We start from the raw sequence: 23888 nt of genomic DNA on the forward strand, positions 1-23888 counted from the left end.
CAAAGGTAATGATTGAAGCCATTGTTGTTCTCAAACAGAAGCTGCAAGTTAAAATGGCTCTTCCCTTAGTAATATTTTGTTTTCCATGAACATATTGTGGAAGAGGACAGTCATCTGGAGTATAAAATGTTTTTATCTTTTCAGTCTGCATGCTCTTGATGTTGGTGGAATGAATTAGAATGTTACTTATGCAGGGTTTTGCATGGGGCAACTGAGGGAAGGAGGAAGGAATGCTTTGAAACACTGGCTGATTTGACTGCAGAGTCATAAACTGGCAAATCTTGCTGCATTTTCCTGCACTTCTGGAGAAGTTTGAAGTCAATGGTCAATGTCTTTTGAGTTAGGTCTGTCGTTAGCTATATATGAAATACTGACACACCATTTTCCATTTTACATTTCAGAGCAGCAGCGATCTTGAAGGCAGCGATGGTTGTGGTGATGATTCTGACTGACCAATAAGCGTTTGGACCTGGGACCCTTACTGCTTGCAGCTCACTTTGTCTACAAAAAAGTGGCCATCCTAATCCAAGAACCCAGTAGAGCAGAGGTTTGCGTGCATGCAGAACAAGAACCAGATGCCCAGGAAAAACTGGGTGGGGAAAACTGCCGTAGAAAGAGTAAAAGAAGCTGTTGGTACCACTGACTGATCCACCTGCCTGGTATACTTGAAAAAAGTGTAACAAGAAAGAAGCTTTCTAAAAGATTCCTGTAATGCAGAATGTCTTAACTGCTATTTGAATAATGTTTTTATTACATGCTTACCTGGAAGTAGTATTTTAAATATGTATAATCTTTACATAAAGATGGGGAAAAACATTTTAATATACTTTTTTGATGATTGTTATGAATGTATGACTCCATGAACTTTCAAGTTAGTTTTTATTGTCCTTTCACCTTTAATTAACCTGATCTCTAAACATCATTTTAAGCTTTTATCTTCCATGCCATCCATGGCTTTCTTGTGGAATAACATGTGTGGGGTATAAATTCATCATCATGCTAACTGCTGTGAATTCTTTTGCTATTGAATCAAACTTTCCATGTTTTTTAAAGCTTTGCAAGCCTAGAGGAAACAATTCCTTACTCAGTGAGAGGTCTTAATGTTGGAACATGGATTGAACCACATATTTTAAGATAAGACCTTATATTTGAAAGGTGTCATCCTCCCTTTATTGTCTTCATGCTTGGGCAGGCTCAAGAACGTAGCTCTGCAGCTACGTACGTAGTTGGGCATCCACTGCCTGAGGCGTCGTTTCACAGACCTGCAGTTGAGATGTGAGGAACACATGTAAATTAATTGCCAGGACTGCAATTCAAAGCGTGCCGCTATGAAAGTTCTAGTGTTCCCTGGGGTGGCTCACTAGATGTGTTGCGGCTGGTTTAGTATTTCTGTTTTTAGTGGAAACTAGCTTGCCATCTGCTAGATTCTGGGTTGATTCAACTTAGCATGTGTGAAAGGAATGGTGCTGACTTCCTCGGGGCTTAATCAAGTCTGCATTTGCTTTGTATATGTGAATTCGTAATTTCTATCAAGCTGTTCAGAGTAGAGGAGTGTGCACTGATCAGTGGTAAGGGAAGAGCATGCCTGAGTGTTGTCTTCCTCTGGGAAATTGTTTTAATTTTCTGTGTTCTGGGATCTGCATACTCTGGAGTTCTTGTTCTCCTTTCTGTCCTGTCAACTTGGGATACAGACTAGTCCCGTGCCCAAAGATGTGCATCAAAACTGGGGGTCCACACTGAATATGGTAGTTACTTCTTAGAGGAGACGGTTCTTTGCGCCTTCATTCCATGGCTTCTGATTTTACGACTCCTGGATTATTTTTTTTTTTGGCCAAAGTACAGCTGTCCCTTGAAAAGGGATTTGCTTGTTTCATCTGGATTTTAATCAGAGCTTTTTGTTTATGTGAAGGCCGTACTGTTTTGGAATGACAGGAGTGTAAGTGTTCTGGAGAGGGACTCTACCTAGATTTTCCTTTTACATCCTTTGCTAACTCATACTGTCAACCTAGTCTGTATTAGTCTTCTGTCCAAAGCTCTATCTTTCTGTCCCTTTCAATCTGAGAACGATGCCTTTATTTACTTAAAAATAGAGGCATCAAAACTGACACCAGTGGCTCAGCTGAAATCAACAGGAATTTCTATTTATAACCTATGGAGAAAAAACAATAATAATAAAACCAGGGTGTTTCTTACCTCCTGTTACACGTTCTGCTTTATTTCGTGGGGATCGTGAGCTGGGTGTTTGAGCTCTGGTTTCTGTGCAGGTAAGTGGCTTTGTGGCTCGGGACGTGAGTATAAATAAATAAAGGCTCTAAAAGCGATTCAAGCTTTAAAACTGCCCCTTGGGGCACGCTCCATGCTCAGCCCGGGGTGTTGATGTGGGGCGCTCGGTTCTGTCAGGGCACTGGGACGGCGGGCTCACATCGGTGCCCGCTCGGCTTGGGGCCAGCGGCCCGGTTGCTGCCAGAGCGAGGGGAGCCGGGGCTGTCTGGGGCTCTTTGGGGGCTGTCTGGGGCTCTTTGGGGGCTGTCTGGGGCTCTTTGGGGGCTGTCTGGGGCTCTTTGGGGGCTGTCTGGGGCTCTCTGGGGCTCCTGAGGGTTCCCTCAGCTCCCGCTACAAGCCCCAGCGCCCGTCACAACCGCCATCAGCGCTGCCTCGCGCATGCGCCGTGCTCACCCCCCCTATCCCGCAGGTGGCACCGTCCTCTGCTGCTCCCCCCGTTGAGGCGGCAGTGGTACGGCCCCGGGCGGAGCTCCTGAGGGGAGGGAGCCGTCGCGCGTGCCCGCTGGGGCCGCGGGAGCGCGCGGTGGGCGCCCGCTGAGGGGAGGCGGCGGTGGAGGGCGGGAGGCCGTGAGGGGGGGGCCGGCGGGCGGCCCCATCGTTCGTGACGGGACGCTTTCCTCGGCTAGTTTCGTTGTAGTTCCAAGCCAGCCCTCACATAAAGACCGAGATAACAGGAGCCCCGGCCGTCTGGTTACTGTGTGCAACACGAACACTAAGCATATATGTACAGCACCAACCGGTTCTTCCTCCCAGGAAAAAATTATGTTCAAATCGCTCCCCGTTACATATAGTCGGGCATCTCTTGCTGCTAGGTGCAGAAGCATCCTCTATTTTTAAATGTTTTCTTTCAGTGCCATAATGACTTTTGACAGTGGTAACGGTTTGAAAGAAAGAAAGAAAGAAAGAAGACCTTTAAAATAACAGAGACAAATCTCGTATATATTAATGATTTATGGTAAAGTATTTGCTATCAAATATAAGGCTTGAGTTTTGTAATTAAAGATAATTGCTTTAATGAGAATTTCTGTAATTGTAAGATTATATCTAATACCAATTATTATAAGACCTAAAAGCCCTCAGGAGAAGATCCTGGAAATGTAGGTGCTGCACGTCTCATTTTCCATGCATTGGGCTTAACACTCGTACCCTCTGTGCCTAATTTGTTCATTTCTTTAATTGATGTTGTTGCACCAAGTTTTTCCTTTCTGGTCATTTGATACTTGGATGGAGATTGGTTGCCTCATTATCACCTCTCCGTAGGATGTTATTTTAAAAGATCTTTGTGTTGTCAGTTTAAAGAGGTGATAAATACATACTAGACCAGGGTGCTGATTGATTTGTATCTTCATAGCTTTTAGGTGTGTAATTGTCTGGTGGGGTGCTAGGAAGTTGATTTGACCATCGATGTACCAGCGTGCATTGCCACTTCTTTCTGTTTTGTTTCTAATATTCTGCTGTTCTAATTACTGAAATGGTGATTTTTAAAAGTTCCTTTGCAGGTGGAATGCTTCCTGTTCCTCACATGGCTCAACAGATCAGCCAGGAGCAAAGCAGACAGCAAAACAAACCAAATTCACCAAGCCTGCATAGCTCCTCACCTGCTTCATGCAGCAGGAACCTGGCTTTTCTTCAGCAGGTACGACCAGCAGATCATGATAAGAACCACGAGCTTTTGGCCCAAGCTCCAGTTTCCCCACAGCAACAGGTATCAGATTTGCATAGTATATTGTATGTGGCTTTTAGTGCCTGTTTTATATGTACTGAAATTGCTGCTGATCTCTGTTCTGCATCATTAAATGGTTCTCTTTGAATACTGGGGAAACTATCCTCAGAACGAAAGAGGTAATATCGTCTTATTGGAAAGTCTAGACAAGATTAAGTGTTGGCACTTCGCTGCTGCTGCTTTCTCTTGAAATTTTACATCCATAAAGCATGCATTTTTTTTTTTCCGATTCACGATGGCTACCCAACTCTCAGTTTAAAGATTCTTTTGATGGATTCTCATTGAATCTAATTAATTTCATGTTGTGGAGAAAGTTTAGGATGTGTATGCAAAGTTGCAGGTACATTGCTATTTACAGCAAGACGGAGCACCACGCTAACCTCTCACTGTGAGGCAGTGTTTTCCTTTGTATTGAGACTTTGTGGATGACAGCATTGCTCGAACCTGGGAGAAAGGAGCAAATAGTTTGACTATTTTTTACAGAGGACTTTGCCAAGCACTAACAATTTGTTTCAAATCGCCCAACTGAACTATATAATGGCTTAAATCTCACTTTACAATAAAACTTCGTGTTCATTTAAATTTAAAATGCTCTGTAGCTAGCTGTATCTCTCCTGTGGTTTTTAGAGATGCAGACATGCTACGTAATATTTCTTGAAGAAAGAAAAGGAATGAGAAGAAATCAGGCAGATTCTCTGGGGAAGTAGAATTTGTATTTCTAATGATATCCTAGAAGGAGATTTAATTAAATAGAATCAATTATTTTAATATTTTGTGGAACATATTTAGATTCAAGGAGGAAAAATCGCAATGAAAATTTGTATTGCTTGTGCTTACTCACCGGCAGCTGCAGAATGCTTGCATGTGTTAATAAAAATGCCATAAACTAAATTGTATGTGAACTTTTTAGGGAATTCTGGCCATCTGCCATTTGGCAGGGCATTTCAGTTTTATGAAAATTCTCACTGTATCAACCCTGCTCTCCTGATGACGTTTAGAAATACTATAGTTTAGGAGGAAAAAATACAGTTCTCTAGAGAGAGTATCAGTGCATCTCAAACTTTTCTACAGATTTGATGTAACACTGCCCCACAACAAAGTTCCTCATAGAGCTTTATGTAAATCTACAAAAGATGGGTTATTCATTAGATATTAATAAAGTGCAACTTCAGGCCATGTAGAATATCTGCAAGGACTGCAGAATCATTTGTATTGGTTATTTGTGTAACACTTTTCACAGTGTCTGTCTTGCTTTTGTATTGTGCAATAGTAATAATGATCTTGCTTGAAGGAAAATGAAATTCTGCAGCGAATAACAACACTGAGGAAAGCAGGTTTATGGTCTCTGAAACGTCTGCCCAAACTCCAAGAGGCCCCACGACACAAATCACACCATGATTATCTTTTGGAAGAAATGAAGTGGATGGCAGCAGATTTTCTTCAAGAAAGAAGATGGAAGATGATAAGTGCCAAGAGAGTAATGTGAATTTGATATTTCCTACTAGAAAAGGAGTTGTGGGTAGGAAGAATAGGCAGCGTTTCCGTGGTTAGGACTTAATCACTGAGGGTATATGACTTTTGTTTTTACAAACACAGCGAAGAGGCAAGTTTAGGGCTTATCTATAAAGGGATTGTATTTTTTCTTTCTTTAGAAACACATTTATTAGCTAGAATACATGTAGTGAAAACTTAAAATAATTGTATGTCTTTATTCAGCTAATTATAAGTGTGCATCGTTACCATGAGGATCTGACCCTTCATAAGGAAACATGCAAAAAGAGAGAAGAGAAGCAACTGAAGGCTATTGCTGCTTTTACTGCTAGAGAAATTGAATGTTTCTGGTCCACCATTAAGCAGGTAAATACCTCCCCTCCACCCCCCACCCCCCCCAAAGAAGTTCCGAATAAAAACCCCGTGGATCGTAACAACAAGAGTTTTACAACTGAACTTTGTTCAGTCCTCTTGGTGAATATTATAACTTGGTAAAGATAGCTTCACGTTACGATTGCGTGAATAATATGAGGCCTTATATGTCATGAGGAGAGTGTTTTACTAAACCTCATTGGTGCAGTTGGCTCACTGTGAACGTAAAAGTTTTGATGCAAGTTATTTTGGGGTAGCTCTGAAGTGTTATGTGGATAACTGCTATTAATGGTCAGTTTTGTACACGCTATTCTTGGAGTCCTCTGCATTGTAGCCATGTCTGGATGTCTGTCTGACCATTGAAGAAATGCTAAACAATTCACAGCTGTATTTAAAGCTAAGTGCATTCATATTTGTCACTTTCTTCTGCTATTTTTCCTCTGCACTCTCTACTTTAGGTGGTAGATTTAAAATTGCAAGTAGAGCTAGAAGATAGGAGAAGGAAAGTATTCAACTGCCAGAACGCCTCAAAAAAAGGTAATAAGGACCTCAGGCTTTTCTTAGCATAATATTGTGGGACATGCCAGTAGTAACAAAATAAGCTTACCAAAATAAATATTAAGAAAATAATATTTTGTTCTTGAGTTATAAATATCTCCTTTCTCTAGCTCTTTGACTTCCTGTGTGTTACTAAAGCTTTGGTGAATGCACTGTAAAGGCTTTTTGTTGCTGAGTTCTTGTTTGTATCAATCAGGGTCCCTTGGGGGCCATGAGTGAGACTGAATTCACTAAAACTGTCATATGTGCACCTGTGTCCCACTGCAGGTTGCCCTTGTTTATGTAATCATTTGTCATAAACTGTTTTTTACGTTATTCTGATAGTGTAGATTTCTTACGTTCTTTAGACTCTGGCTTAGCTGTAAGTGGCATCAAACCTTTTAATGGATTGCTCAGTTCAGATGTGGCTGCGCCATTAACTTTATTACTTTGTGCAGAAATAAGAGACTCTATGGTCGAGAAAGAGAGCCTTCCGGAAGATGTGGTGCTTACAGACCTACTCATGCCCACTGCAAAGAAATATATGGGAGATTTAGCAGACATGGCTGCTGTTGCAGAAGCGTTGTTACCCAAAGGCAGTGTTCAAATCACGACAGCAGTAAAAAGCAATACTCCATCTTTGTTACACGGCACTCTTAGAGAGTATCAGAAGACTGGACTAGAGTGGTTGGCAAAGCTCTATAAGATGAATCTTAATGGCATTCTGGCTGATGAAGCTGGACTTGGTAAAACAGTGCAAGTTGTAGCTTTTTTTGCCCACCTGGCATGTAATGAAGGTATGAAATATAGACCTCTCAATATCTATTTTAAAAGTTCGTTAGTGAATGTATTTTCGGTAAGGAAAAAAATTGCTTTTAATATGTGTATGTTAATGTGTATGTTTAATATGCTAATATGCTTTTAACGAAATGCATCTGAAATACTTTGTATACAAAAGGAGAGACAACTCCTGCCATTGAGTTTTAGTGCATGTTGTTTGTATGTACACAGTTGCCTTTTCTTGTAAGCTGTGAAGTGATATGTAGTCACTTCCAGTTACATTGTACTTGTTATCTCTGTAGGTAACTGGGGTCCTATTCTTGTTATTTCCCAAAACTTTAATGTACTGAAGTGGGAGACTGAACTGAAATGCTGGTGTCCTGCTTTGAGAATTCTTCTGTACCTTGGGGATCCAGGAGAACTTCTAAAAACTAGACAGGTATTATGAAACATAGTTTCATCTACACGTTTTCTGAGTAAGGTAAGCATTACACTGAAAGGAAGTATCAGGCTGAGTCCCACTTGCACCATTGTGGTTAAAAACTTAAGGATGGTGATCTCACAATCTCATTTTCTCTGTTGTTACGTAACATACAGAAAGCACAAGAAGAATGAAGATACTTTCTCATTTCATGAATGCTGGCTAAAAAGCAGAGTGTGGTATTTACCGATAAAACTTGTTTTGATGACCAGCAGTGGCTAGCCTTTTTAGTGCGTATTTATTTATTGGCATGATGTTCCTTGTACAGATGTTTTTGACTAATGACTAATCTCTTCCATCTTTGTTCCAATGACTTTTACCTCATCTTAGTATTTGCAGAAGCTTATTAAGAAATTGTGTTGCGTGTATTTTTTTTTTTTTGGTTGAGAAACCGATGTATAATCCAGAAGAGGCAACAGGATGTCTGGTGTGTGTTTTGTAGTTTAAAAACCATGCATTTGTTTCCAGGCTTCACGATTCCATTACACTTATTTGCAATATATGTTTCTTCCTGTTTCTTCCTGTTTTTCTTTTTTTCCCCTCTTATTTTTATTTTTTCCGACTTCCATAGTTGCAAGGAACTTCTTGGATTCCTCCAATGATGCTATTACAACATACAACTTCTAGCCCTCTTTTTGCTCTGATATCTGTCAAAAAATATATCCCTTTAGGATGTTTGTGTTTTTATGTTGCAGGAATGGATTGACCCCAACAATTTTAACATATGTGTTGTCTCCTGCAAGCAATTCTTTGAAGACTATGAGGCATTCATGAAAGTGCAATGGAGGTACCTAGTTTTAGACGAGAGGCAAAATGGTAATAATCTGACAGAGAAGCACTGGGATGCAGTATTCAGTGTCCACAGGTCTGGAGTATTCATTACAAATTTTCCTTTTGCTTTTGTCTTAGATAATTGCTGAAATAACTTCAGTACTTAAAACTTTTTTTTTCTTGCTGTGATTCAATTTATGAAATAAATTTTATGTTATTTGTTATCTTCATCATTTATAGTAATCACCGCTTACTCTTGATGGATACACTTCTGCCTACTGCCCTAAAAGATCTGTGGACCATTGTCTGTTTCCTGATCCCAGAGATTTCCAAATTCTATTTGGATTTTACAAAGGTAGCATCTGCAGAAGGGAATGAGGATCATTACCAGACAGTGGCAATAAGACTGCAGAGAGTATGTCTCCCTTGAGGATAGTGTCTTAATTCTACTATCTCTTTCTCTGGGGGAACACAATTAAGAAATTATTGTTTTGTATTCTTTTAGGTAGTTCAGTCATTTATTTTGCGGAGGTCCAAAATTCATGTCGAGAAGCAGTTAGCGAGGAAATATGAGCATGTGCTGATGTGTACTCTTTCTAAACGACAGAAGTCAATGTATAAAGACATCCTGTCTCAACCCAGGTACATCTGTTGAGTTGTTCTTAGTTGCTCAATTATTGAAATGATAAGTTAGGAAGCATTCCAGTTACAGTAAGAGAGCTTAACTGTTGGCATATTATTTTTAAGTGAGTCATGGGCAAACCAAAAGATTAAAGTGTGTGGCATAATCATAGTGCTGTGCAGGCTAATCATGTTCTACACTAAGTGGCAATTGCGTTCAGTAATTTCTTCCTTCTGTATTTGTTTTTTTTTTATATCTAATCCTTTTACAAGGTGAAAAGGAGAATAAATGAACAGTATTTGCAGATTATGGGACAAAACACAGTATTCTATATTTATAACTTAGGCAATTGGGCATGTGCCACAGCTTTTGTTTAACACTTGTTTAGGAACTGAATATCGTAGTTTATATTTTACTTCACTTTCCTAATGTGCCTTGTTTACATTTTACAGTGAATTTGATGATTTAAAGTGGTATTTACTCGGGCATTAAAAAACATGGCCTTAATATTGACAATGTGTATTTGTATATTATTTCATGCTACTTTCATTTGAAATAGTGGGTATTTAAGAACTGCAGGTTTATAATAATGTGAGTTTTCAAATCAGAATGTATTCTATAAACTATTAAAAGTTTGTGTGGATGTGAGAGAAGCTGGAGGAATGGAAGACTGCATTTTTAAAGTCATACTACAGTAAGTTCAATAAATTGGTTTTGTCCGGTTTATTTAGAAAAACAATTTGAATGCGCAGAAAGACCTAAGCTCCTAAAAAGCACTTTAAAAAACATAATTATATTTTCATTTTAAATAACAGAACTCAAGAATGTCTTAGAAGTGGGGACTTTATCAGTGTTCTCCATATTCTGATGCAGCTCCTAAGGGTGTGTAATCATCCTGATCTGATAAATCCCCGGCTTCCCAGCTCTTCCTTTGTGCTAGAGACACTGGAGTTTAGAACCGCTTCTCTAGTGCTGAGTGCGTTAAGATGGGATCTTTGGAAGGTACGTAGGGAAGTAACTCTCTTGTGTTTGATTTAATTTGACTGGGAGAGCAGGTGGTTTAGGAGTACAACATATTACAAGTCAGGTTCCAATAAATTTCAAAATCTGTGAATTGCTAATTCTTTTAATTCTTAGAAGCAACCACAACGATTATAAATAGTACCTGTTGACTTCATGGCAGTACTGAATTTAGTAGGTAAGCTGGGTACTTGCTGTCCTTATCACAGAAGGTCAGACTATTTTGCAACGTTTTCCATTTTCTGATTTTTGCTTAAAGTTTCCAGTTAATCTAAAATATTGGATCTTGGAATCGAGGGAAAAGTGCCATTCTTGTCCTGTCCTCAGGAGCAGCAAGGGCATAATTAAGCTGTGTACTGCCCTGAAGATGAGAAGCTGTCTCATTTCACAGTTTAGTTGTAACCGTAGTCAGTTGAAGTTACATTGCAAGAGATTTCTTCCTTTTTTTTTTTTTTTTCTGGGAAATTCAAATAATTATTCAGTTGAGCCTGTTGGAAAACTATTTTGGGGTGGGAGGAGGGTGTCAAGGGCTTGTGGAGGAAGTAGGGTTAATGTATCAAGGTGGGAATGGATGAGACTGGAATCTCAGTTCTACGAAGACAAATGTTTTGATTACAGGCACTGGATTAACTGCAGAGCTTGTAATCCGAGCGTGCTGTCCTGTTGTTGACTCTTGGTAACATGAGCATAATACTCTATTTTCATGGTAGAGGTTGCTGAAACCTTTTAAAGTAACTGCAGCTGCTCTCTGCAAAATCACATGATACTTGACTCTTCCAAGTTTTCATTTAGTTCTGGCTTCAGCTGTGAGCTTTTTAATCATCAGATAATGTGGAATATTATTATCACTTTTTTATAGCTGCACTGGAATGGTAGTAGAATATTTCTTTATTTTGTTTTTCTTAAGCACACAGACCGGTCTCTCTTTGATGTGATTGGGATGGAAGACCAAATGACTCGCTATGAAGCACAAATGCTGCCAAAACTGAAAGTAACTAGGAAGTTTATTGAAGAGATCTACTGTTCTCCTTCATCACCCAGACTCGAGCCAGTGAAACTCAAACCAAATAGGTATGCAATGTTCTAGTGATTTTTAAGTACCGGGTGAAAATGAATAATATTTGTGAGCGCTGAGGGGGTACATTCAGATGCATTTGTTTGTCTTGCTATTTTATTTCCAAACTGATTGCTGATAGGACTCTATTTGAGTCTTCTGAGGGAAAGCAAACTGGCTTTTACCACTTGATAGTTCTTTTCCGTTATGAAGGCTCACTTATGATCCTTCTTGCCAAACTCAGAAACACAACAGACTTCAAGTCTGTTGAATATTGGAAGTGATTTCTGCTGTAGAGAGTTTCCTAAGCATAATAATTAAATCTTCTCCTCCTAATTCATTTTAACACTAAGATGCACTTGCAATCCACTTAAATCTTTTTTCTTCTTTTTTTTTTTTCTTTCTATGGGTGGAAAAGAGGCTTGCTGATGAATTTTGACCTTTTGTTTATTCTGTTGAACCTACTATCTGAAAATCAATTGGGAGAGTCATTTTTCAGTGTTGGACTTCAGTAACCATACTTTGCTTTTATCAGATTAATGTATTGTAGAGTGTTTACCTAAACATTGCTCTGACTTATTCTACAGCAGAATTACATTAGCTCCAAGACAGCTTGTGTAACACATGGCTGGAACAGATGACAAGGAGAAGGTCCTGCACTAGTTCTATTAGGCAGTTCTGCCAGAATGAAGATTTGTCAGCTAGTGAAATCTGAGAGTTGGAAGAGAGAGATTAAAAAAAAAAAAAAAAGTCAAACAGAAACAGATCTCATTCTTTTGCTGTTTAGACACCTTTAGATTCCCTGAAGTAGTGTATATGAAACAATTACTGTGAAGTCAGCTGTTAAAATTTCAGTGTGTTTTTAAAACCAGACTGTATGAATAATTTGTAGACATTCAAGATGCATGGAAGTAGAGATCCTCTGCTTTTTGTCCTTACATTGCACCCAGCCACAGTTAAGATTTTGCTTTGTTAAGAAGTTTGACCTTTATTAGCATCTTTTGGGGAGGTTTTTTGCTGTTTCCAAACTCCAAAGATGATAAAGGTATTTGGGAGATCTGTGTTCCTTGTATTCCTTCGCATAATCTTTCAGAGATGGCTGGAGCCTCAGAGCATTCAGCGTACCTTACGTTTAATAGTATATTGTGTTTCCTCTGCATGCTTTAAGTCCACAAGAGAAGCAAAATTTCTCCTGCTGTACACTCTGCAGCTCTTCTAGGTCAGATTACTGATTAAAACTATTTGTTTTTTAACTTAATTTGTGTATTAGGATGAAGGGACTAACAACTTCCACATGTATGATTTTTATATGTGTAGTAAGATGGATTTGTTAATTTTTAGGTTATTTACACCAGTGCAGTATGGACAAAAACCCAAAGGCAGGACTCGAGTCTTCACAAGGTCTCAATTGCAGCAGACAGTGGACACAGCAACGGTTATGGCAGACCAGCATGAGAAAATACAAAGACGACAACCCCTTGCCATGTTTTCAGAATTTCAGCATAGAAAAGGTGTGTGGTACACATAAAGTGTTGCTTTCTGACTTTCTCATATAATTACATATTTTTATATTGTTCAAAGTTGGATGAAATAAGGTTGTGCTGTTCTAAGAGCTCCTTACATTGCTAAAAATGAACAGTAAAGGAGAAAAATCTCTAATCCTGTGGTTGTCTTCTCCAATAACTTTGCATAAAATATACCTGTGCAGATTCTTGAAGCCCTCACAAAGTTTGTACGTTATCAATTCATACAAATATACATGTGAAATACCAGTCAAACATTTAGCATCTAGGAAATTATCCTCACTGAGGGAAGAACATTTCGCCTGTAGTTTAAGAACAAACAGAGAGACCTAGTCTGTTTGCATTTAAGTGCAACCCAGGAGTCATGTCTGGAGTAAAATTCCTCTTCACTGGAAATACAGCACATAAGTGTAAGGTAAGCATGAAATCTTCTAGTTTACAGTGAGGAAATTATTTTTAAACTTTGTACCTTTTTTGTCTTAACAGCCAGCAAGGCAGTACTCGGCCCAATGGCTTCCACTACTGGAGCACAAGAGAGAATTGGTCAGCCAGAGAAACCTGTAACATTACAGTTTAGAGGGAAAACTTTTACTTTGTCTTACAGTCAATTCTGTCTGCTTGTTGGTAGACAGTCTTTGAAGCAACAAGGTGTGGCATTATGCAGTACACTTTTATTTTTTTTAAACAGTGAATCTGTTGCTTGTCTTTAAATTTGTTTCTTTCTAGAAGAGCATGGAACTTCAGTGAAGCTCATTGATCAGCTTGAACTCAATTTTTTTTTCTTTTCCATTTTTGAATTATTCAGAAATGGAAACCATAGAAGCTAGAATATCCTAATATTTTAATGTCATGTCTGTGAAATTAAATGGAATTATTTTTCTTCACTAAAATATTTTTCTTGTCTTGCTGCTTTCCTGGAAAAATGAATTTATTAATTCATTTAATTATAACAGTGGATGACTCAAGCACTAAATCTAGATTGATATCTACACATTGGTGTCCAACTCAGGTATTACACTAACTCTTTATATGATAGAGTACTTACTTGATCACAAACAATGTAACATATACAAGATTCATGTGTGGTTATCTGTTCACTGAAATAGACAAAGCTTTTATTTTTAAAGTATGTAGCATCCACTAGTCTCATCCACCTGTCATAGTGGACTCTCCAATGGTGTTTTGAAATGCCATTATATTTTTTTCTGGTAGGCATAGAGTAGGAAAGCAGTTTTATTTTCCATTAAATACCAAACTTAATGTTTGTGATGCAAGGACAGATATTATTCTAATCATTATTTTTTTTTCATATTTGCTTCTCCTTTCATATGAATTCAAAGAACACTCACATTAACTAAATTATCTTATTTTCATCTTTCTTCTGCACAGATTTCTTTTCTTCTGTCTGGTCAAAATATGTTCAGAAAAAATATATATATATTTTATTTTTAAAGGGTACCACAGGAGAAAAAAGACAACTAAAGGAACACCTGGACAAAATATATTTGAGGAATGAGCGTCGTTGTTCCCGAACCCCCTTGTATGGCAGGGACTTGTTAGAAACTTGTTCATGGATCAATGAAAGAAAAATTTCTCAGCATTATCCTGCCAGGATTAACAAATGGGGCCGGGCTGGCTTTGCAAATTGCTTTCCATATTCAAGTACTTCGGAGATTCTAAAGGATCCACTGGAAGAACTCATTCTGACACTAAAGCACCAAAAGATTGCCCTGAAGGATATTGTTACTAGGTAATTGAGACAAATCCATCTGCAGTCTTTGCACAAATTTTAATGGGTGTATGCTACCATCCAACACCATTCAAAATAGCATTTAACAGTTTATTTAACATAAATATCCAAAAGAGATAAGCGTGTTGCCTTGTTTTATTCTTACTGCAGGCTAAATTCATTTATGCAGAATCGACTTTGCATCCCTAATCTATAATTTCAGATCATCCTAAAATTTTAAAACTCTTAATAGTTCCATGGCAATTGTTTTCAGTTATATAGCAATTCGCTATTTTCAAGCATGACATACCTTCGTTTTTGCTGTTGTTTTGTTTTGTTTGTTTGTTTTTGTTGTGAATTATTACCAAAAATATGGGAGTTGTAAGTTAGAGGGAAGCTTGTCTTGGTAACTTTAGGCATAGTGGTAATTTCCTTATGTCTTCTGATCTTGAGTGTTTTTATATTTCCCTGATGTTAACATAAAACTTCCATCTACTGATTTACTTTCAACTACCTTTAGCCAAGTCCTTTATGCTTCCATGGAGACATCTGCATTCTTACTGTTTTTAAGAAGTTAAAATGTTAAAAAATAATATATTAAAGTTTGCTTTTTCTGTTTTAGAGGCCTCTGTGTGTTGCCAGCTGTAGTTGTTGCTCCTCCATGTTTGTATGTAGCAAATCCTCCTTATTCATATACCCATGAAATGAAGGTCTTCAAGTTTAATCTGAAGGAACAGCTACTGCCCTTCTTCCATCCAGTGCAGCAGATAGCAAGGCCTCATTTTATACAGTTTCCAGACCCCCAACTGGTGCAACTTGATTCAGGTATTAAAAAAACAAACAAACAAACAACAACCAAAAAAACCAACACACACACAAAGCCACCTTTTACAACTGTTCAAATACAGTTTCTGTAATTGCTAAATGCTGCCTGCAGAACCTTCAAGTTCTTATTTCATAAACAGGCAAGATGGAAGCGCTAGCTGTTTTGCTTCAGAAGTTGAAAGGACGAGGGCATCGTGTATTGATTTTGACACAGATGATTCCAATGCTTGATATACTGGAGCTTTTCTTAGACTTCCATTTTCTCACATACGTAAGAGTTGATAAGACTGATGCTCACAGTTGCCATTATCTGGTAAGAAGACCTCTTACTCAAGTTAATTGTGAATAGATGTTCATAGTGGGAGGGAAAATGCTTAAATGTCATTTAACACATTCAAAGAATTTATTTGCATAAGTTCATTAGTTATTTAAGCAAAATATATATGTATCTGTAGCACAAAGTACCTAATTATGTACAAAATATGTCAGTCATATTACTATTTGATGAAGCACCCAGGGTGTTTCTGAGAGATGTGCCGTAAGTTGTCCTATATATATATATATATGAATATATATATATATATGAGTAATTTGTGCTTGAAATACGGATGTTTAATTTCACAATAGTGTTTTGAATAATTGCTTTTACTTTCTGTGTCTGTAGGCATCTACATTACTAACACTTCAAGCATAGCTCCTGTTTTTATGTTGGTACTTCCTCAGCCTTACTCCAGGGGCTTTTGTTTCTGTAGAGTGCCCTGGCATTGCCTGAGGATAAACTCAAAGCATGCTCGTTTCCCTCCCCAGTAAGATTCTCGGTATCCTTTGGGGCCTACCGTTTGAGCAAACATTAGTGATATAGATACGTTATTCTTTTCTTACTTTTGATTTCAGATTGCCTTATTATGTTTTCTGTCAGATGCACTATAAAACATAAAGGAGTACTTTGGTTTAAAGCAACACAAGTCAGCACAGTAGAAGGGATTCAATTTAGTCAATAGAGAAGAAAAATGAAGCATGCACAGAATGTAATAACCCAGTCAGGTGTGCTTAGTCATAGGACAAAAATATGACTACTGTCATAGATCTGTAGATTTTATCAGGTTGAATGCACCATAAATTGATATTTTTAATGCTCCATAAATTAATTTTGAACTGCGTAGATCTGTAACATGGACTCTCAGATGTATTAAGCTTGCCAACATTTTAAGTTATGTTTAGGAATTAATCAGAAGGCAGCTTTTCTGATCTTCTCATTTTTTGAAAAAGTTTGTACAGAGATTTATGCTTTATTAATGTGAATTTGTAATTAGGTTATTTGTCTCTGCATTTTAGGAATCCATAAAAAGCTTCAACCAAGACAAGAGATTCTTCTGTGCTATTGTTTCTTCCCACACTCCTCCTACAGGTGTCAGCCATGTAGATGCGGACACTGTTGTGTTCTATGATACTGATTTAGATTCACTGTCAGATAAAAAGGCTAAAGAGTGGTGTGATAGAATTGCAAGAGGCAGAGATATTCACATATACAGGTGACTTTTACACTGACAAATAGGTGTTTTAAAATGAAAAATAGAGCGATGATATTTCTAGGGGAAACTAGGATTTTTGTCTGAGGTTATTGTTGTAGTCTACATAATCTGGTTCCTCTGTGAAACTAAAATTGAATACAAAGTTTTCTACAAAAATACCTGGTGGTCCCTCAACTGGCATTGTTGCTCACTGTGGTAGTTGAGGAACACTAGAAATGGACCAACTGAGTTTCAGGAAGTTTCACTGTGTTCTAGGGAACAGTATTTAATATGTTTCTTTGTTTTACAGGCTTGTAAGTGGTAATTCTGTAGAAGAGAGGCTGTTGAAAAAAGGTATTAAACATCTGATTCAAGAAGTGGCTACTCAGGGAGATGATTGTTCAGTAGAATTTTTAACTCAGGTACTTCAATATTGAGAATATGAATGTTTTCTTTGACATGTTAAAAAAAGTGCTTTACTGTATCAGAGTCAGAGTTTTAAACTATTTTAAAACTATTTTTGTTGTTTTAATCAAATGAAATCACATTTCCTACAGCAAAAGGTTTCAAATGTGTCAGTAGCCTGACTTGTTTTAAAACTGAGTTTTAAGATGACTAAAAAACTTCTGGCATGATACATGTTTCATTAGGTTCTTTGTACTGAGTGTGGAAAAGAGGATTCCAAAAAGTTTACAGAAGAGACACGATGTGAGATAAGAGATGACATAGATTCAGAGTTGTATAATTCAAGAAATACCACGTCTCCTTCGCAGTTAGAAGAGCTGGCTAGCTTTGTGGATCAGGTATGACGATTTCTCTGGATTTACAAAAACCTTTAGAGATATTCAATATTTACTATCCTGTGCAACGAGCCATTTGGCTTTCATAAAGTACCTGATTTCCACTCCACTTACATGAAACTGTTCTGTGTAAACGTAAATATTGAAACAATCCTGGGAGGTACTCAGAGCTTGTTGGCAGATCTGTTCACATACAGAAACACTTCAGTCACCAAATGTTCTCCTGAAGATTGTGACTTGCTTTTGACTAAATTGTGTTATAAACTTGTCTTACAGCCCTATGCTTTGCCGGATATTTGTGCTTTTTCTTAGAAGCTTTGGGTCTCTTTCTTTTAATTCACAAAATGACTATTCTTAGCATTTGTTAAGTTCTGTCGGATTCCAATTTGTTTCCTTTTTTTTGGCTACTAGTGCACAACCCAAGTAACAGCCTGCTTATTAACAAGCTGTCAAGAGTCTGCAGACTAACTTGGATGTGTTTCTTTCTTTTTTTTTTCTTCAGTTAGCAAAATGGTGGGCAATATTTGGAGCCTACTCTCAGTGATCCTGGTGGAATGTCAGCAGACTAACTAGGGACCAGAATGCCAAATTTTGGTCCTTGGGTCTCTTCTCTACCTTAATCACGGCGCCAGTGTTCGCAGCCGAAATAAATACACTATTATTTTTTTCCTGTTGTTGTTTGTTTGCTTTTAAATCACTGGTTATTTATATGTGTTTCTAATTCTGAAGCTAAATAACTAGCAGCTTGACAAAATGTTTTTCTGAATAGCTTACACCAATTGAAAAATACGCAATGAATTTCTTGGAATCGTCTCATACTATGAATGATCAAAAAAGCAAGAAAGTCAGCAAGGTAAGGGACTATATTTCATTTTTGGAGTAATTAATAAAAACAAAAGTTAAATTTGTAAAACCAGAAAACCCCAACATTTGCCAGATTTTCTTTTCTTTCCTTTTTGTTTGTTTGTTTTTGTTTAGGAGCACTGAAATTTTGCTTGAAATGATTGTGCTCTAAAAATACATTGATTCCTAACTAACAGGTAGACATATTTCACTTTCTCTTTAATGGCATAAGCCCTTGCCCATGAGTGAAAACGCAGTTTAACTAACTTTGCTATCACTACTAGCCTATAAAAAGTGAATTTATGATGTAGTTACCAGGCTGAAATCTGTGGCAATTCATAGCTGTTAGCATTTTTATTGTGAAAAGCTGTAATATTTTAAAGTGTAATTTTTTTTTCCCAAAAGGAGTTAAAAACTGCAAACATAAAATGGGAATACCAGCATGCCGAGGAGCTGAAAAAGGCAAAAGAAAAAACTCAGCAGGCAGTGAAAGAAGAACTCTTAACCTATACCAGACAGGATGCTTACAACATGGTAACATCAAGGGATCTACAAGTCCCGGCTTCTCAAAAAACTTGCATATTGCAACTATGAACTTTGTGTATTTAAGGACATCTGTAAAATTCCTATTGTACTCGTCTTGTACCCTTGCACAAATATTGTTCTTTTGAACGTGAAGCTGTCACTCTGTGGACAGCAGTAATTTTGTAGAGTAGTTGATTGCAATTCCAGGTCAACCCACCAATCCACAGTCCTCCTGTGAAAACGGCAGTTATATATCAAGACGATATTAACTGAAGGAGGAGACTGAGCAAAATATGTTGCCTTTTGAAAATTAAGATTTATTTCTTAATTATTTTTTTCTAATGCATTTTTTTTATTATAGTTACTGCAAACATGCTTATGTTTATAAATGCTAGGTTCTGCGGTGAACAGTGCATTGGGGTATCAAAAATTCTTTTTCTCATACAGGAATTTGTCTGTGAAAGACCAGATGGACAAGTAGAAATTATGCCTGTAAGTCAACAACTCCTATTTCATCTGAAGGAAACCTTACATAAAAACACTTTAATGGCAAACTGTGATGTTTCTTTTTTATTATTATTAATTTTGTTTTTAAGATTTGGACTCCCCCTGTTGTACCTGAGAATCACAATGATGTCTACACTGATTCTGTTATGCGTCTGATGTACAGTAGTACCCCAATACCAGAGTCTAAGCTTCCACCTCCGTTTGTCAGGAAGGCACGTAAGCGGCAGAGAACAGATCTGCCTTGTAAGTTGGATTTGGAATTGCATTGGAAGATGCAGTGACATTTTTGTGGGAAACGATACGAAACCTCTTTTCGCAAGAATACCTTTACATTTGTAGTTTAAAATTTAGGCATGCATGTACTGTTATTTCTGTTAAGCTTGACATTGCTTAGACAAAACATAGTAGAATATAGTGAGAGCAGAGGGACTTTTTTCTTCTTTTCTTTGCTATTTTTTTTAAAAAAGCGTATTTTCTTCCTGAAGTGAGAAGCTATTTAAAAACGATTGATCAAGTCACATACAGTAGTAGTAGGCCATAGATTGAAGGTACTTGCATTCAGAAAATTATTGTGAAAGGCTTACCATTAGTCAGATCGTTTGTAGTAGTCAGATTTCTGTCATGATCTTTTTGCATGAAGTTCTCTTCTTACTGGAAATTGTACTTTGTCAATTAGCTTCAGGTGAAAGAAAGAAGCATTGCCATAGAAGGATTCCTCCACCTTCACTTTTTGATCAAGTGACTCCAAGAACATTGAAAACACGACAAAAGAGCAAAGCCCAGAAGGCCCACCTCTTGGTAAAACAGCAAGCGTATTTTGCAAAACCTTTGTCAGCTCACATCAAGTCAGCTGCTGGCACTCGGCAAGATAGTCCTGCATGGCTAATTAGTGAAGATGTGGCACTGTTAAAAGTAAGACTCTGTCTTCAGAACAGAACTTCACTGATTTAAAAAAAAAAAAAAATGTTACCCTGAAGCTTATTACAGCTTCTGTAGATCTTGATTAACATGCGTTTATACATATCTGTATGCTCAAAAAAAGCATTTAAAGGATGACGCTAGCTTTCTCTCTGTTCCCTAGGTGGTGAAAGAGTTACTGGCACTTCCTTTAAACCTTGCTATCCTGTCGCCAGCACAGACAGTGAACTGGGACTTTGTCAGCGATGTTGTTAACTCTTGTAACTATGTTTATCGCTCCCCAGAACAATGCCAAAATCATTACATAAAAACATTTGTAGGTGCAGAAGGAAAGGTGAGTTTCAATTGTGATGTGCATTACATTATGATGCAAACCTGTAACCTACTTGTTGCAGGTTTTTTGTTGTGGTTTGGTTATTTTTTTGTTTATTCGTCATTGCTGTTAGTGGACTATGCCAGTGTTTAATAGGCAGAATCATAACTATATTTATTATTTTTATACAAATAAATGCTAGTATCTTCCCCTGTCAGTATGGCTACTATAGGATGTATTTTTTATAGTTTCCTTACACTTAAAAATATTAACTTTCCTATTGCTGTATGAGTACTATGACCTTGAATGTACCACTTTCCACTCCACAATATTACAAATAAGAAGACCGTGAAGCTATTTATTTTATCTTTTATTTAAGAGATAGGATATGAATTGTCTTCAGTCATGAATATTGTAAACTGTTTTTTGAGGGAGGGCATTTGTGACTATTTTGGTACCTGTGTCTTCAATTTCTACTTGTTCCAGAACATAAATGGTTATCCTCTTCGTGTTAGACAAGCCTATTCTAAAGACAAGAATTCTGAGCATAATCAAATCTATATGAATCATTTTGAGCTGATGACAATGACTGCTAGAAAAAGAAGTTTCTCAAACAGGTTTCTGTAAGTTTACTTCTACCGTCAATTACAATTTTTCCCAGATTTAACATTTAATCACATTGGTGGCTTGATCGGTGATTTTTTTTGTTTCCTTTTAAGCACAAATGTATTTCACAGTGGCATTTCTCTTGTCAGAGGTGTTGTGATGATAATCAGCCTTGAGTTAAAGTAGTGCATTTAGTGTCAAAGATCAAATCTGCATTTTGCTGATGTAAAGAAAAGCTTCTAGTACTGCTCCATGTGATATACCAGGAGGGTCAGCCCAGGCTTTCCTTAACTCTGTTCTTAGGTCCAACAATATAGCTATCACGTTTCTAGGTAGAGAACTGGCTGGAGTTCCCTGCTAATCCCCAGTTCCCCAGTTCTGTCAAATCTTAATCAGAGTTCTATTCCAGACTTTTAAAATTCCTTGTCCTAAAATGTCACCAATATTAAAACAGTTGCACAAAAATCTGTTAGTGTAAGTTATTTTATTTACTTTCAGTGTAGGCAACTATGACAAGCTATTTATGTCTGAAGTTGTTTCCAGCTCTGCAGAGCCCATGACGACGATGGAAAAGGTCTGTTCATTTTTTACACGTTTATTCCATTCTGTTAATTCTTTTTAATATATTTTCAAAATTCTTTTAAGTTTCAAATTTTTTAATTACTTTTTTTTTCATATAAAAACAATTGCAAAGGCTGGAGATTAGGAAAAATTATAAGGGTTTTTGAAAGCCTGAAAATTATTCAATATGGGATTTGACTGCCTAATCCCCTCTATCAGTGCCTCAAAGCTATCAGTTTTCTGTTCCAGATCTGTTCTCTTACACCTTGGTATTTTAGCAATGTCAGAGACAGGCAACTGTGTTACATATATCTAATTTTTTTTGTCCAGTCAGAATATTCTGTCACAATTATTGGTATAGACAAATAGGAATTCATTTCAGCATAAATCTTCACATGACTTCATGGTAACAACCATGTTTTTGCTCTACTCAATGTTAAAACGATTAAAGAGGATTATTGAGTTAGCTTCCTCTCCTTCCCCTACTTCTGTTGTCATAGGCATTGACTGAAGATGGAGTAGCTCCACAGCTGCAGGAGTGGCAGCCTCCTCAGAAGCAAGATGAGGGACAAACAGTGGAGCAAGTCCAAACTCAGAGTCAACCACAATGGGGAACACAGGTGAGAAACAAAACCATGATTGCCATGTGGTGTGTGAATTCAGTTCACTCCTGAAGTTGCATGCAGAGACACATGTTCTTCTCAGCTAAATGATTCTGTAATTCATGTGCACTTATGGCGTCTGTTTTGAATTCACTGAGGCTGCCTGTGGGACTCTCAACAAATCTGGAGAACTGGGATGCTGAGTAACAAGAGCATTTGGTATTATCTGAGCTGAGGTCATTGGAGATGGACTTAAACGTAAATTAAAATTACAGTCTTGTTCAAGAATAAAAGAACACCATTCAACAAACAAGGATAGACAAGCTCCTTCTTAAAGATACAAGGCTTTGGGTTTCATCCCACAGTGGATTTTATGATTATGAAAAAGGCATTCCATACACAGAGTGGAACAAATGTCATCTGACAGTACTAATATAATTGTTCTCATTCAAGGTATTTATCTCCATCAGTGGAAGAATTTCTTAAGTCTTCGCATCCTCTTCTGTGGTCACTTTGCAACACTTGTAAACATAAAAAATACAATAGTTTGTTTTATGATACTTACAGGCCTCAGGAAGTATGCTCACTCCAGCCACAGCTACATTGCAGCAGATGCCCACAGTACCGGCTGTTGCAGCACAGCCAAACCTGTAACTCCCTGTCAGTTTTTTCAAGCAGAAGCACTCGACAGCATGAGTTGTGACTCTCAGTCTGATGACAACTGTATACATGCAGATACTTTAGATGATTCAGTTTATGTTAGCTAATCTTTTACTTTACATTCTGCTGTTGAAAATAAATGCCTCACGTTGTTAGTAAATATTGTTCACTTTTAAATTGGCAATACATGAAAATGATGGGAGAATAGTCTTTCATTAAGTCCTTTACTCTTCAGAAAACAGTGTAGTTCATTTTAATTACATACAAATATGTTGGTATTTAAAATTACATTTTCTGTCACTTCTTTTCAATTTTATCTTAAATACGTACACGTTCTATACTTTTAGCTAGTAACAACTCTTTTTCTAAAATTTAGATTTAGTCGCAAAAAGTTCCAGGAACAAAGTCCTGATCATCAGATTACAGTGATTTCTTTGGCACAGATGAAATCAATACAGAAGTTACCCTGGTGGCAGGCAGCAGGTACCTGTCTCCCCCTGGAAAACATACAGCCTGGATTCCAGCATGTGGCATCTTTACCAGCCAATGTTAAAAGTAGTAAATGTATTTCTGTTATGTAAATGGCAGCAGTTGTTCTTTATCAGGTGGCTTTTTTTCTTTAATGTTTTTCTTTAAATTTTAGCAGAGCGTTTCCTTCCTTCTCAGGCAGTGGAGCGGGTTGCCCAGGGAGGTGGTGGTGTCGCTGTCCCTGGGGCTGTTTAAGGAGAGGTTGGATGTGGTGCTTGGGGACAGGGCTTAGCGGGTGACACGGGTGGTAGGGGGATGGTTGGACTAGGTGATCTTGGAGGTCTTTTCCAACCTTAACGATTC

General features: G+C 37.6%; 1 protein-coding gene across 1 annotated transcript; it reads left to right on the plus strand.

Moving 5' to 3' along the window:
- The first annotated feature begins 3650 nt into the window (after nt 1-3650).
- LOC310883262 (E1A-binding protein p400-like) lies at nt 3651-23885 on the plus strand. Its single transcript, XM_083803301.1, has 30 exons — nt 3651-3988; nt 5298-5483; nt 5723-5863; nt 6328-6406; nt 6865-7203; nt 7489-7625; nt 8363-8532; nt 8679-8853; nt 8944-9080; nt 9876-10062; nt 10988-11151; nt 12476-12645; nt 13144-13305; nt 13611-13666; nt 14112-14407; nt 15009-15211; nt 15352-15524; nt 16547-16743; nt 17033-17144; nt 17373-17525; nt 18292-18375; nt 18771-18899; nt 19338-19382; nt 19487-19640; nt 20074-20309; nt 20479-20649; nt 21115-21251; nt 21733-21808; nt 22296-22415; nt 23434-23885. Exons 1-30 carry the CDS (start codon nt 3755-3757, stop codon nt 23437-23439), a joined length of 4629 nt encoding a protein of 1542 aa, XP_083659427.1. The 5' UTR covers nt 3651-3754; the 3' UTR covers nt 23440-23885.
- Nucleotides 23886-23888: the final 3 nt, after the last annotated feature.

This window comes from Anser anser (genome assembly GCF_964211835.1).
Source record: "Anser anser genome assembly, chromosome: 18".
Classification (NCBI taxonomy): Eukaryota; Metazoa; Chordata; class Aves; order Anseriformes; family Anatidae; genus Anser; species Anser anser.